General features: G+C 46.6%; 1 protein-coding gene across 1 annotated transcript in view; it reads right to left on the bottom strand.

Moving 5' to 3' along the window:
- Positions 1–12,896, bottom strand: part of LOC125425178 (protein FAM47A-like) — a 43,658-nt gene extending 30,762 nt beyond the window's left edge. The window contains exons 1-2 of the mRNA XM_048482726.1: positions 12,833–12,896; positions 3,082–3,466 (exon numbers count right to left, since the gene is read on the bottom strand). Coding sequence (XP_048338683.1) covers positions 3,082–3,466; positions 12,833–12,849 — 402 coding nt within the window. The 5' untranslated portion in view covers positions 12,850–12,896. The remainder of the gene's footprint in view (positions 1–3,081; positions 3,467–12,832) is intronic.
- Between the last annotated feature and the right edge of the window lie 3,022 nt (positions 12,897–15,918).

Genomic DNA, 15,918 nt, shown 5'->3' on the forward strand with positions numbered 1-15,918 from the left:
GTGAGGATAAAATAAAAGCAAGAAGAATGATGTAACCTGCTTTGGGTCTCAGCTGGGAGAAAAGCAGGGCATACATGAAGAAGAAGAAGAAGAAGAAGAAGAAGAAGAAGAAGAAGAAGAAGAAGAAGAAGAAGAAGAAGAAGAAGAAGAAGAAGAAGAAGAAGAAGAAGAGGAGGAGGAGGAGGAGGAGGAGGAGGAGGAGGAGGAGGAGTTTGGATATCCCCCCTTTCTCTCCTGCAGGAGACTCAAAGGGGCTTACAATCTCCTTGCCCTTCCCCCCTCACAACAAACACCCTGTGAGGTAGGTGGGGCTGAGAGAGCTCCGAGAAGCTGTGACTAACCCAAGGTCACCCAGCTGGCGTGTGTGGGAGTGTACAGGCTAATCTGAATTCCCCAGAGAAGCCTCCACAGCTCAGGCGGCAGAGCTGGGAATCAAACCCGGTTCCTCCAGATTAGATATACGAGCTCTTAACCTCCTACGCGACTGCTGCTCACTGCTGAACTAAATACATAAGTAAGAAATAATTAAGCGAACTTTAAAAATGGGATGGTAAATTTTACTGAAGATCACAAACCATGTGGCCAGTGTGGTGTGACAGGCAACATGGCGTAGGGTTTAGAATATTGGACTGGGATCCAGGAGACCCAAGTGCAAATCTTCACTCTCCCATTGAAGCTTGCAGTTTAACCTACCTCACAGGGATGTTGTGAGGTTATAATGGAAGACAGGAGAATCCCTGTGCTGCCAAGTAATTTGCCGGGTGACTCTGGGCTGCTCCAAGTCAGCTGTGACTTGATGGAACTTTCCAGCACCACCACAAGAGAACTATCGCTGAAACAGTTCCTTTGTCAGCTAATTTACTCACAATCACATGAACAATGCTGAAAAACTTGTTTTAGTTCTAGCAAGCTCAGCCCTCGGACTTTCAATACACAATAGTCTGAGACCCTAGATTGTTCAGTGCCAAGGTCTTGTGACCAATCCTTGCAAAAGACATCTAGTTTAAAATTAAGGTATTAGTTTAAAACCTGCTCATTGTAAGCTAGATTAGTTTAAAACCTGCTCATTGTACTCTAGATGTCCTCTGCAAGTTTTGCTTGTAGATACCTAAGATCTGAGTTACCTAGCATGTCAGATGGACAGCGAACATTTTAAACCCGATGCACAGGGTACATTTTAAAGACTTATGGACCATAAGTTATGGTTTAGCTGCAAAGTATTGAACTAAGAAGTATCACGCTATCTTTGCCTCTGTGGCCTGAAGGTGTAGAAGAACACTTTGAATGTAAAGACCGGCATTGGTTGCTCCATAAGTTCATTACATTCAAACTGGGGAGGAACAGGGACATAAGAACAAGCCAGCTGGATCAGACCAGAGTCCATCTAGTCCAGCTCTCTGCTACTCGCAGTGGCCCACCAGGTGCCATTGGGAGCTCACATGCAGGATGTGAAAGCAATGGCCTTCTGCGGCTTTTGCTCCCGAGCACCTGGATGCAAATGTTAAGGCATTTGCAATCTCAGATCAAAGAGGATCAAGATTGGTAGCCATAAATCGACTTCTCCTAAATAAATCTGTCCAAGCCCCTTTTAAAGCTATCCAGGTGAGTGGCCATCACCACCTCCTGTGGCAGCATATTCCAAACACCAATCACACGTTGCGTGAAGAAGTGTTTCCTTTTATTAGTCCTAATTCTTCCCCCCAGCATTTTCAATGAATGCCCCCTGGTTCTAGTATTGTGAGAAAGAGAGAAAAATTTATCTCTGTCAACATTTTCTACCCCATGCATAATTTTATAGACTTCAATTATATCCCCACCCCCCCCCAGACGTCTGCTCTCCAAACTAAAGAGTCCCAAACGCTGCAGCCTCTCCACATAAGGAAGGTGCTCCAATCCCTCAATCATCCTCGTTGCCCTTCTCTGCACTTTTTCTATCTCTTCAATATCCTTTTTGAGATGTGGCAACCATTTCTGAGATGGACCATTTTTGAGATGGACGTCCCAAGCATTCCCCCTCTACTCGAATCAAGCTGATTACAATATGTACCTTTATATTCTTTACAAGCATTCTTTACAACACCCTTCCCACCTTCTGACTGGAATAGAGATTCAGATCTCTCTTTCTATTCCATCTAATGAAGGGAACTTTGGCTCTTGAAAGTTTATACCCTGAAAATCTTGTTAGCCTGCCTCTAAGTTGCTGCTGGATTGGAATCTAAATGTTCTACTACAGACCTACATGGCTATCCTGGCTTTCTTGGTTATACTTTGGTCAAATGCGGCAGCCAAGAAAGCTAATGCGATTCTAGGCTGTATCAATAGGAGTATGTTTTTGCACTTCTCCATTCTGCATTGGCTAGACCTCACCTGGAATATTGTGTACACTTCTGAGCACCACAATTCAAGAAGGATATTGACAAGCTGGAACGGGTCCAGAGGAGGGCAACCAAAATGGTCAAAGGTCTGGAATCCATGCCCTATAACCGTGGTGGCAAACCTTTGGCACCAATTGGCCATGCTGGCAGGGGCTGATGGGAATTGTAGTCCATAACATCTTGAGTGCCAAAGGTTCGCCACCACTGCCCTATGAGGAGAGACTGAGGGAGCTGGGTATGCTAAGTTTGGTGAAGAGAAGGTTAAGAGTTGACATGATAGCTAAGCTTAGTTATTTGAAGGGATGTCATGTTGGTGAGGGAGCAAGCTTGTTTTCTGCTGTTCCAGAGACTAGGACCAGGAGCAATGGGTTCAAGATGAAGGAAAAGAGATTCCACCTAAACATCAGGAAAAACTTCCTGACAGTAAGAGCTGTTCGACAGTGGAATGCACTACCTCGGGGTGTGGTGGAGTCTCCTTCTTTGGAGGTTTTTAAACAGAGGCTGGCTGGCCATCTGTCAGGAGTGCGTTGATTATGTGTTCCTGCATTGCAGGGAGCTGGACTTGATGGCCCTGGGGGTCTCTTCCAACTCTATGATTCTATGAAATAATTAGGACAGAGAATGGGAAATTCAAGATCAAGCAGAAGGAACTCAATCCCTTTCCTCCTTATGAATTCAGGCAGTGATTTAGGTGTTTTGTGTTTACCTCTGGAGACACACTTTCCTCCAAATGAGGATAAAGCACTAATGGGTGTTCAGCCAAGCAGCGCTCAGTCTGTGCGATATAATCCCTCTTGGTTTTCTGAGATGCAGTGAGCTTTGAAAAACTGATGTCCTTTTTGCTATGCAATTCCCGGGGCGTATATGGAACGGTCTGCAAAGCGTCTGGTTCCTTGTAACGTAGAATGACCGGCAGAGGTCCCTTTTCGCCACGGATGATGATGTTGTCAGAAATCAGAGGACAACCATGCCTGAAGTCATCCAGGCCGCTTTTCAAAAATCGCCACCGCTGCGTGTTGAGGGCATCGGAATACCTCTCTTTCTTACTGCTGTGTTCCCGGAAACATTTTGAAGACAGTCTCTCCTTATACCTAAAATCAAACACTCACAGTTAATACATGAAACAAGAATGTTAAAAGTCTCCAGAAAGCCCATTTCTCCCAGAGTACTCCATCATCCTGCCGCCATCAGCATTGATACAACTGAAACAATCAAATCTATCGTCGAAGGCTTTCACGGCTGGAATCGCAGGGTGCTGTATCAGGTGTTCGGGCTGCTCTGACGGTCAATGTTTAGTCTCTGACGTTTTCGCCTGCATCTGTGGCTGGCATCTTCAGAGGAAGATGCCAGCCACAGATGCAGGCGAAACGTCAGGAGAGAATGCTGCTAGAACACGGCCGTACAGCCCGGAAACCGCACAGCACCCAATCAAATCTATCGATTGCATTCTTAAATGACTTTGAAGTGACTCAGTGGTCCTTACCGCACAGCAGAAATAAAACATCCTGCAGATGTTTTGAAAAGATCTGTTTTGACTTTTTGTGTTCCCACAGCGCAGAGAACATGAGCGTTGCCAGCCAAAATGGTTCTTTTTTTTCTCACCTGCTGGTCAACAGAGCTGGTCCATATTCTCACCTGTTGGTCAATTTCAGAGTTGTGCCTGCCATTTTGTGGGCTGCTGCAGAGACTCCCCTGCCTCCTCCATTTGGTGAATGTTTTCCATGGAGGTTTCCTCTGCTTGCAGCTCATCTGCACGCGATCTCCATGTAAAAAGTAGATAAATAAAATCGGTTTTGTCCTGGCGATCCGGTGCATGTGTCGTTTTCCCTTTGTTTGTTTTGGGGGGGGGGGGGTCTCCACAAAACTACAACACAAACGTGTGCATATTGCAGCTTCTCTAATCATGATGTCATAGCTTCGCAGACTTGCCTGTTGTGACTCAGTCCAGCATGTGGGGGAACCCCTCGACGGAGAATTCAGATGGGGAAGAGGGCACAGCTTTGGCCCTGGAGTCCCAGGTAATCCCTTCAGACTCTGAGCGTGAGCCTCCTGCAGTAGGCCCAGAGGCTCAGGCAAAACCTTGGGGCTTTCCCCACTTACCTTCTGCTGCTTGCTACTCCGGGAAAGTAGCGCGGGGTCCAGCGGCGCTCCCCACTTGCAAGGGCAGCAACCACGCAGCCGCCCCGACGCTGCCGCTCTTGCACCACCTCAGCGCGCGACATTCCTGGCACTGAAGAAACGGCACCTTTTGATGACCCCGCGAGGAGCGCGGGGTCGTGGGGAACCCCAAGAGCGCGCCAGGAATGACGCACGCTGAGGGGGCGTGAGAGGGGCACGCAGCAGAAAGTGCGTGGGGAAAGCCTCCTTCAGTAGTCTCTGCAGGACCAGGTCCAGAGGTTCCGACAAAGCAAGCAGGCTGGGAGCCACAGTCAGGCCTCACCTCCGAGATTCTCCAGCCTGCTGACACCAAACCAGGGGAGGCCCTGCCAGCCCTCTTGTCCATTTGGTCTCCAGAGCCCCAGGAGTGTTGCCGGAGGAAGCTGCATGCCAGTTTTCAGGGAAGAAGACACAGCATCAGACTGTCAGCTCTGGGACAAGCTCGGCTTGATGAGAAGTCTTTACAAGAGCCAGACTGCAGTTACACAACTGCATGAAGGGATTGCACTGGTGGGCGGGGTATCTGCTATAAAAAGGGGTTTGTAGTCAAGTAACGTTGTGCATAGACTTGCAAGCCAATCTTTATGTTTCGCGTGCCTGAACCTGGTTTTGATCTTTCTTTGGACTCTGGACTCAGTTCTGTTTCACCTGTTCTGCAGTGGTGGGATCCAAAAATTTTAATAACAGGTTCCGATGGTGGTGGGATTCAAACAGTGGCGCCGCCGCACACACGCACCTCCAGTCCCTATTGGGCAAGGAGGTTGCTTTCGTGACCCCTTCTCGGCACTCAGAAAAAATTAGTAATCACTTCTAGAGAAGTGGTGAGAACTGGTTGGACCCCACCTCTGCCTGTCTGTACTTGGTGCTTGATTCCATTAAACTACTGACCCAGCTGTGAGCTGCTTTTGACTCTGCTTGGTAAGGGACTGTCTATGGCAATCCTCCTCGCAACAAACAAGGAAAAACAACAAGTACGTGGCATCGCCAGGCAATATCCCAATACCTCCCCACCACCACAAACACAAGGAAATTGCCTGTAGCTCAAACCCCATTAAAAGCCCAGGCAAACAAAACAGCCTCCTAAAATGTTCTAAGGATGGTGGTCTCTTGACCTCCTCAGGAGCCCGTCTTTCATAGTGGGGAGCCACTGTCCAAAAAGGACATACTCTGGTAGATGCCTTATAAAAGGACATACTCTGGTATAACCTTATAAAAAGGTTAACTGTATGTAAACAAGTTGCTGAAGTCACTGTTTATGAGCTGACCTTTTGGTTAGCTATTGGTCAGTCAGTGAGATAGCCATTGCTTACATGTTAGTGAGCACGTGCATCTGAAGTTATAAAGTTCTGTTTCTTTGTTTGAGCACACCAGCACACCACCACGACTATGAGCACGAGACAGCAGAGAGGTACCAAGATGTAACCAAAGTACCATAATGCAGACAGACAGACAGACAGACAGACAGACAGACAGACAGACAGACAGACAGACCTTTAATTTATATACCGCCCTCCCCCAAAGGGCTCAGGGCGGTTCAGACAGACAGACAGACAGACCTTTAATTTATATACCGCCCTCCCCCGAAGGGCTCAGGGCGGTTCACAACAAAAATATATATCAGTAATATAACACATTCAATAACAGTATCAATAACCAAACCATCATCAATATAACAATATAGCATTGACATTACATAGCAGCAATATAACAACAATATACCAGCAATATAACAACATCAGCACAGCAAGCTAATTCACAAAATACATGGCTACGATAAACATAATACCATAACATCATAATCACAAAAACCATGGCCCCTTCCACACACGCAAAATAATGCGTTTTCAAACCACTTTCACAACTGTTTGCAAGTGGATGTTGCTATTCCGCACAGCTTCAAAGAGCACTGAAAGCAGTTTGAAAGTGCATTATTCTGCATGTGCGGAATGAGCCCATGAGTAGAAAATCATAACAGCACCATAACATTATACAACAATACTAGCATAGCAAAAAAAAAATGTAGATGTGTAACAGGAAAGAAAGGATTTCTTATTTTATCCAACAGGAGGTAATGAGATTTTTATTTAACAACTGCAATGAGAGGCCTGCAGATTTTTATTCTGGGCTGCCACCATGTGGATATTTTCCCTTTCAGATGAGGTAACCCGGGAAATTACAGGCCAGTCAGTTTGACATCTGTTCCTTGTAAATTAGTAGAATCTGTCATTAAAGATAAAATTATAAAACATGTACAAAAGCAAGACCTGCTGAGAAAGAGTCAGCATGGCTTTTGCAGAGGCAAATCCTGTCTTACAAACTTACTAGAGTTCTTTGAGGATGTAAACAGGCATGTGGATAAGGGGGAACCAGTGGACATTGTCTACTTGGATTTTCAAAAGGCTTTTGACAAAGTTCCTCACCAGAGACTATTGAGAAAACTCAGCAATGAAGGAATAAGAGGGGAAGTCCTCCTATGGATTAAAAACTGGTTGAGGAACAGGAAGCAAAGAGTGGGTGTAAATGGGAAATTCTCACAATGGAGAGATGTGGGGAGTGGTGTCCCCAAGGATCCCAGATTGGGACCAGTGCTCTTTAACCTATTCATAAAATGACCTGGAAGTAGGGGTGGGTAGCGTGGTGGCCAAGTTTTGCAGATGATACCAAATTATGTAGGGTGGTGAGAACCACAAGATTGCGAGGAGCTCAAAGCGGACCTTGATAAATTAGGTGAGTGGGCTAAGACATGGCAAATGCAGTTCCACCTCGCAAAATGCAAAGTGATCCACATAGGGGCAAAAAAATCCAAACTTCACATACACGCTTACAGGGGTCAGTGCTATCAGTCACAGACCAGGAAAGGGATTTGGGCTGCCTTAGTTGATAGTTCCATGGGAATGTCAATTCACTGTATGGCAGCTGTGAAAGGCAAACTCTATGCTGGGGAAAATTAGGAAAGGAATTGGTAACAAAACTGCAAAGATTGTCATGGCCTTATATAAAGCACTGGTGCGAATCAGCATCTTGGAGCACTGTGTTCAGTTCTGGTCGCCACATCTCAAAAAGGATATTGAAGAGATAGAAAAAGTGCAGAGAAGGGCAACGAGGATGATTGAGGGACTGGAGCACCTTCCTTATGAGGAAAGGCTGCAGCATTTGGGACTCTTTAGTTTGGAGAGGAGACGTCTGAGGGGGGATATGATTGAAGTCTATAAAATTATGCATGGGGTAGAAAATGTTGACAGAGAGAAATTTTCTCTCTTTCTCACAATACTAGAACCAGGGGGGCATTCATTGAAAATGCTGCGGGGAAGAATTAGGACTAATAAAAGGAAACACTTCTTCACGCAACGTGTGATTGGTGTTTGGAATATGCTGCCACAGGAGGTGGTGATGGCCACTAACCTGGATAGCTTTAAAAGGGGCTTGGACAGATTTACGGAGGAGAAGTCGATCTATGGCTACCAATCTTGATCCTCTTTGATCTGAGATTGCAAATGCCTTAACAGTCCAGGTGCTCGGGAACAACAGCCGCAGAAGGCCATTGCTTTCACCTCCTGCACGTGAGCTCCCAAAGGCATCTGGTGGGCCACTGCGAGTAGCAGAGAGCTGGACTAGATGGACTCTGGTCTGATCCAGCTGGCTTGTTCTTATGTTCTTATGTTCTTATGTAACAGCTATTTTAAGAAGCCATCAACTTGTATTCAGTATAGAAACTTAACTGATTTTGGACTAGGTTTCATGGTTTTACGTGCATATTTAATTTTACATATGTACGTTTATCATATGTTGTTAGCTGCCCTGAGTCCTTTTGAGGAAAGGGCAGGTATAAATCGAGTAAATAAACAAATAAGCAGCTCCAACCCACAACAAAAAGGCAGGGTATAAATATTGTAATAAATAAACATGTAACCCCCATGCTCAGAATGGGTTGACCCAGAAAGGGGTGGAGACTCAAAGCAGCAGAAGGCTGCAGAGCTCATGTAGTTTGGAGGAGACAAGGCTACCAGACTCGGACCTTGGTTTCTATAAGCCCTTAACACCTTGTTAAGGTAACTGCAATGTTGTTGGGAACTACTGGGAAGGTAGTTGTTTATTTTTGCTATGTTGTAAATGTTGGAGTTTATTGTTTCAGGGTTTCTTTTTGTGTTTGTAATGGGTGAGAGTTCTCCTGGAAACCTTCATCATGTTGAATCCTGTTCATCAAGCCCTTGGAGTCTTCAGGAGCCAACCCACTTGCAAAGAAGAATTGGACTTGGCTGTATCAGTAGACTATAAATATAAGGACTTGAAAATGCAACCTGAACATGACCTTGACGTGTGATGTTAAATGTTGATTTTTGATGTTATATGTTAAGAAAGTAAACCATTTTGTTTTTAAAATTTGTTGTTGCAAACTCATTCCAAGTTCTGCCCCACAGAACCCACAGTTAGAGGTTACAAACACACAATTTAGGTTTTTTGTTTTCCTTTTGTAATCAATGACTTTGCTTACAAACGAAGTTACATTTTATTGTCTAGGGTTTTCACAGCTGGTATCACTAGGATGATGTGGGGGTTTTTTTGGTTGTATGCCCGCGTTCCAGTGGTATTTTCTCCTGACCTTTCGGCTGCATCTGTGGCTGGCATCTTCAGAGGATAATTTTTCTTGTATATGAAATTACATTTTTTCTTTTATATGAAATTAGTGTCCCGGGGTGGTCATTCTGCTCCAGGAAAAGCATGAACACGCTAAGCAAGAGAGAAATTGAAGCTGGATTTGTCTGGGCTATAATTATGAAAATCAGTTTAGCTCCAAACATTTGGTCCCACTGTTGGTGTAAGTAGGGACACTAATTTCAGCTGGGTGTCTCCTGCCATTCTTTATTTGAAGAAACATTTTTGAAGAGCTGACACAAAGTAGTGGTTTGGTTTCAAGGAAAATTAAACTGGCATTATCAGACTTGGTGTCCTGCTTCTTGTGGCATAAACTAAAAGTTCTTATTTCTCTTCAAAGTAGAGTTGCCAACCACAGGTTGGGAAATTCCTGGGGATTTGGGGGTGGAGTCTGGGGAAGCAAGGGTTTGGAGAGGAGAAGGACATTAGTGGTGGAATCTATATATATAAAAAGCAAACAGTGACTTTGTTAGTCACGCCCTAACACCGAAACGGCTGGACGGATCGCCCCCAAATTTTCACATGACGTTCCTCCCTGTTGCGGGCAGGTAATGGGACCTTCAAATCGCCGAAAGTCCATACCTGAGCCAGGTAAAACGTCTTTTTCCTGGCGCACCAGGCCATGAAGCTGCCTCTGTTTAACTGTCACCCTTAGAATGTTCGTGCAGCCTGTCTGTCTGTGGCCTGAGGGCTTGGGATGAGGGGTTAGGATGTTCATGCAGATGGGCAGAGATGAGCAGTGAAAACAGTAAATAGGTAATACTGGTAGGTAATACGAGTAGAAGTGAAACATACACACTTTGCCGTGTGAGACGTCAGGTGGGGTTCCCCCCCCCCACACGCAGGTAACTTTCACTCTCTGTGCCTCACCCACTGCTAACACACAACACACATCCAGCTCATCCTCACACACCTCACTCTGCCCTCCCTCACATCCAACCACCACTTACCCACTTCCTCACCCATATTCACCACAGCTCTCTTTTACTAAAAGCGAGCTGGAGTTTGCCTTTTTCTTCTAAGAAAATCCACGGGGTGGGGGCGAACCAACACTACTGGCTCTGCTTCTTTTGCACATGGCCCTTTAAGAACCCAGGGAGCTGGCCTTGATCTGAGCGCCTCACCACCCTGCTCTGCTGCCTGACTGGGATAGCCTCCTTGCCCCAGTTCTGCCTTACCCAAGCCAGGACTATGCGTGTCAACCAGCCTCATGGACAGCGGGATTCACACTGTGGACAGTTCCGTTGTGGAATGGGAAGAGTTACCTTATACTAAAAAAACAAGACAGCACCATATAATAATGTGAATTGAAAAGGGAAAGAGGGATTCCATTTGACCACCCCAAAAGGCTATGCTGGGGATCATTGGACCTGCATGGACATCTGTGTGGGTTGCGGACTGTGATGAGAAGGACGATTGCCACAGCAACGCATGGCCGGGCCCCACTAGTAATGTCATAGAATCCACTTTTGAAAGCAGGCATTCTAGTGAGACAGATTGCTGTTTTAAAGATATAGTCTCCTGTGCGAGCACTGGGTCATTACTGAGCACTGGGTCACAGTGCGAGCACTGGGTCATTACTACGCATCACATGGTAGGCAGGCTATGTTTATAGGGTGGGGTGATTTGCCACTGGGTGCTCATTTTACCAACCTTGGAAGGATGGAAGGCTGAGTCAACCTTGAGCAGGGTATTTGATACTGGGCCTTTCCCCACTTTTCCGTCACAAGCCGCGCTTAATTCCCAGCCGCGGCATCCCGGCGCTACGGGTCATCAAAAGGCACCCTTTGCAAGAGCGCCAGGGATGCCTCGTGCTGAGGGGGCGCGACTGTGATGTGGGAGGTGCCAGCATCACACGTGATATCTCATTGCTCTAGGGATCACCAGAAACTATATGGTCTTTAAGGTTGCCAGCTCTGGGTAGGAAATACCAGGAGATTTTCGGGGGGGGGGGGGGGGCCTGGAGAAGGGACCTCAACAGGGTACAATACAAAAACAACCATTTTCTTCCAGGGATATCGATCTCTGTCCTCGAGACATCAATTGTAATAGTGCAGCGATGGCGAACGTTTTCGAGACCGAGTGCCCAAATTGCAACCCAAAACCCACTTATTTATTGCAAAGTGCCAACACGGTAATTTAACCTGAATACTGAGGTTTTCGTTTAGAAAAAATGGTTGGCTCCGAGGCGTGCGTTACTCCGGAGTAAGCTTGGAGGTGGTCGATGGCTTTGCTTTGAAGCAACCGTGCAACTCTTCCAACGGGTGAGTCACAACCCTAGGAGGGTTTACTCAGAAGCAAGCCCCATTGCCAGCAACCGAGCTTTCTCCCAGGTAAAGGATCGTGCTTTAGTTCTTCGCATGAAAATCAGTGGGGTTTAACAGCGCTTAACAGGGTTGCCTACACTGCTTCCCCAAAACTAGGTCTTAGGTCTGATGCTAATAATCGAGCCCAGCGGCCCAGGCCAGTCTAGATGTGGGGGGGCACTCTGTGTGTGCCCACAGAGAGGGCTCTGAGTGCCACCTCTGGCACCCGTGCCATAGGTTCGCCATCACTGTAATAGTGGGAGATCTCCCTGGATGTTGGCAACCTTTTTTTCCCCTGGAAGTGGTGACAAACTGGCTTTTCTTTTAATTATGGCTGTTTCCCCACTTTGGTCGTTTCCCCTTTGCTGCGCGCTACTCTCAGCGCGCGTCATTTCTGGGGCGTGCCTGGGCTTCCCCACAACCCCATGCTCTGCGCGGGGTCCTCAAAAGGCGCCGTTTTGAAGAGCGCCAGGAATGACGCGAACGGAGAGGGCGCGAGAGCGGCAGCTTCGGGGCGGCTGCGCTGTCGCCGCCCCTCTTGTGGGGAGTGCCGGGGAACCCCGTGCTACTCTCCTCAAGTAGCGCGAGGCTTAAGGTAAGTGGGGAAAGGCCCACTGACTTCCATCAGGACCGAACTCTGGTCGTGAACAGAGCTTTTGATTGAAATACTGCCACTTAAACAGCTGCTTCAGATCTGTTTGCTAGCGGGGACTGGATCATTCCCAGCCAGCAAGACCCCAGAAGAAGAAACTGCCTGTAATACTTCAGGAAATAAAGTACCTTTCAAAGTAACCTGAAATTTAGGTTGCCATATGTGTCCTGCTTTCGCCAGCAACATGTAATCATAGGGCCTTTCCCCACTCACCTTATGCTGCGTGCTATTCTCCTCAAGTAGAGCAGGGTCCCGCAGCAAAGGGGAAATGACCAAAGTGGGGAAACAGCCATAATTAAAAGAAAAGCCAGTTCGTCACCACTTCCAGGGGTAAAAAAGGTTGCCAACATCCAGGGAGATCTCCCACTATTACAATTGATGTCTCGAGGACAGAGATCGATATCCCTGGAAGAAAATGGTTGTTTTTGTATTGTACCCTGTTGAGGTCCCTTCTCCAGGCTCCCCCCCCCTCCCCGAAAATCTCCTGGTATTTCCTACCCAGAGCTGGCAACCTTAAAGACCATATAGTTTCTGGTGATCCCTAGAGCAATGAGATATCACGCGTGATGCCGGCACCTCCCACATCACAGCCCTCTGAGCTCCTGGCGGTTGCCAACACGTCTTGGCGAGCCTTCCTGAAACAGCTGCCATTCTGCAAATTAAACAACCATTTCTTTCACCTCACTCACCATGGGGCCGGGCTCATCCTGACTAGCGCGAGGTCTGAATCTCATTACTACTGGCCAAACCAGGGTCTCATTTGCTTGTCCTCTGAAGAAATGCTGGAGGAGGGACAGCTGTCTGCTTTCCAACTTGCAGCATCTTATTCAAATGTGCCATTCATTCGTCCTCACACTGGGAACCTCCTGGTTGCTAGGAGCCTGGTTGCTAGGAGACTGTGGGCAGGCCATGGCAACAGCTGAGTGGACAAACTCAGACCTACATTCCCTGGATGAGAATAGAAATGAATGGCCTCCCCTCAATTTTTCTCTGCAAAGTTTAATGTTGTATACTGACTGGATATTATTTATGTATTCGTCTACTATTTTTGTTTCCCCACAGGGACCCAAGGCAACTCCCCTCTTCTATTTTAGAACACACAACAACAGTCCTATGAGGAAGGCCTGGGTTCAGTGAAAGTGATGCTGAGTTTCATCCAAAACCTGATGTGAAAAGGCCCTAAATCTTTTGTTGTGAGAGTTGACTGTTATGAAAGAAGAATAGTTACTTTCATCTGATATTATGTTCAGTGCCTTCTAAAGTAGAATTCCACTGATGGAAACTGTTCACAACTTTAAAAATATACCAGTTGTGAGCTATGAATAGGATGTACAGCTATATATATACTTTGCACATGAACCTAAACTAATGTAAAGTGATACTGTAGGCGCAGAAGATAGAAAGCAGAAAGAGGGAAAAAGAATGTAGACAGAAGGAAAAAAAGAGAAAGAGAAAGAGAAAAGGGTTTTGGATTTAACAAAAAGGCTATTTCTTCTTTCCCTCCATTATTTTTCCTATAATGGAGAGATGGCAACCATAATGCAGCTGACTTGACCAAAGAAATCATGCAGGCCTTAAACCTATTCTTTTCTATTGCTAACATAGCTTAATAGCTCCAAAAATGTCCCATTGTTCACAGTTATACAAAATGTGCAAACTAAACTGTTTTTGAGATCCTGTTGTACCCAAAAGATACCTTAAAAGTTGCCCTCTTCATGAGAACAATAGGAAAGCTTATGAGAAAGTTCAGGCTCCTTGTCTGAGAAATAGGGCAACTTGAAACATACATGATAAGAGGAACAAGGGTTTTTGGTTCATGTAACGTCAAAGAGTGAAATAATGACATCTTCCAATAAGGATCTTGGACAACCCCAAAGGGCTGTGGGAACGGGAAATCTCCACCTTTTGTGTGATTGATTGATGATGTTGGCATTTTGGGGTGTAATCTTTGCTGCCATTTTGATATTGCTTGTCATTAATACTATAAAAGTGAGAACACACCGCCATTTTAGTGTGGCTCCCCTGATATTGTCTTTGCCCGCAGTTGGCCGAATAAAGATCTCCGATTTTATTCTGTGTCGGCTTGAGCTTCTTTGAGCTTCTTTATTTTAATTCATTACTCTGTTGTAACAATACCTGACCTGGATGGACCAAGCTAACCCAATCTTGTCAGATCTTGGCAGCCAAAAAGTGTTGGTCCCTACCAGAGTAGTAATTGCACAGGAGACTACTAAGGAAGTCCAGGGTTGTTATGCAGAGGCAGCCAAAGGCAAACCACCTCTGAACGTCTCTTGCCTAAAAACTCCACATGGTCACCCTAAATCAGCTGTGAATGAATCCCATCACCAGTATTAATTAGGAGACACTTTTCATTAAATCCTAAGAGTATTTTCTGGGGAGAAAGTGTTACCGCGCTGCTCAGGGTAACACTTTCCTTGCTCTAGAGTATCCCGCTCTCGGAAGCGCCCAGGAACCCAAGCAAGACCCGACAAGGCTCGGATATATATAAAAGAGATTTATTGAGATGCTGACCTAAGTGTCAGCACCTCCCTTCCGCACAAACACTGCGCTGCCTAGCAGCCTTACAATCCCTTAAGTACACTTTCTCCCGTCGGGAGCCCGGGAGAAACAAAGACAGCCCACCACCGTTCAAAACAACCAATCATTCATTTGCAACATGCAGGAACCAATCAGTGTCCGATATGCATCCTCTTCTCAAGTTTCGCGCCAGAGCAGGGCTTTAGGTATGGCATGACGTGTCCACTGGCGGGGGACACACAAAGGTTTTCTCCAGGTGTCCGGGGTCAGGAAGCAAAGAGCGATGACGTGAGTCCCCTTATCTGCCTGCTGACGAGGTTAGGCAGGGCAAGGCGCTTCGGCTGAGGTTTCCCTTTGTCCGTGTGCATCAGGGGACTTTACACGTGAATGGGATAAGTCCGGGTGGGGCAGAGATGGCTCTCTGCCCTGGGCCAAGGAGGTTCCATACAAGCACAAATACAGGGATGCTTACAAATCCTATTTCTACCTAATTCTAATCAGTTCCTACCTAAACAAATACAAGACAGAAATAAACTTTCCAATCGTTTTTAGTTCAGACATAGTCCAGGAGCGGGATTCTCTCCTGGCTCCGCTATCATTTCCCCCCTTTCTGGGCTTTCATGCCATGGCCTCATGGCATGGATGCCCAGACAAATGAATCACCTGGGAATATGGGGGAGGGGGCTCTGGATGCACCGTGTAATCCAGTGGGGTGAGGAGCATAATGGGCTCCTCACCAATAGCGGGACGGGCGGGGTCCTTCCGACAACAAGCAATACATAAATGCGGGAAAAGCCGGACACAACAACATACGAGTAAACATACAATCAGGATTTGGAAACCCAGAATTACCAAGGGTCGCAACCAGGAGATATCGGGCAACCACCCAAAAGGAATCCCAGAAGGAGGACCATTGACGGGCGCTCTAAGGGGTGAACAAGGTCCTGCAGCTCAGCCACATTGGTGGTGATATTGCCGCCCAGATCAATGTAGAAACAGCAATGCTCACCCAGCATGGCACAAGTCCCCTCTGTTGGCAGTGAGGATGTCCAGCCAGCGCAGGTTCTGCAAGACCATGTCGACCACCGATTGTATTGCCCGTCTGCAGGTCCACACCGAGGCGGTGGCTTGCAAACCAAAATCCACTATGGCGGAGAGGTTCTTAACAGCATCCTCTAGTTCATACACGCTTCAATCTGGGGAAGATTGTACCGAAGGAAGGTATCGAACCAGGGAT

Source organism: Sphaerodactylus townsendi, unplaced genomic scaffold, assembly GCF_021028975.2.
Source record: "Sphaerodactylus townsendi isolate TG3544 unplaced genomic scaffold, MPM_Stown_v2.3 scaffold_20, whole genome shotgun sequence".
Taxonomy (NCBI): Eukaryota; Metazoa; Chordata; class Lepidosauria; order Squamata; family Sphaerodactylidae; genus Sphaerodactylus; species Sphaerodactylus townsendi.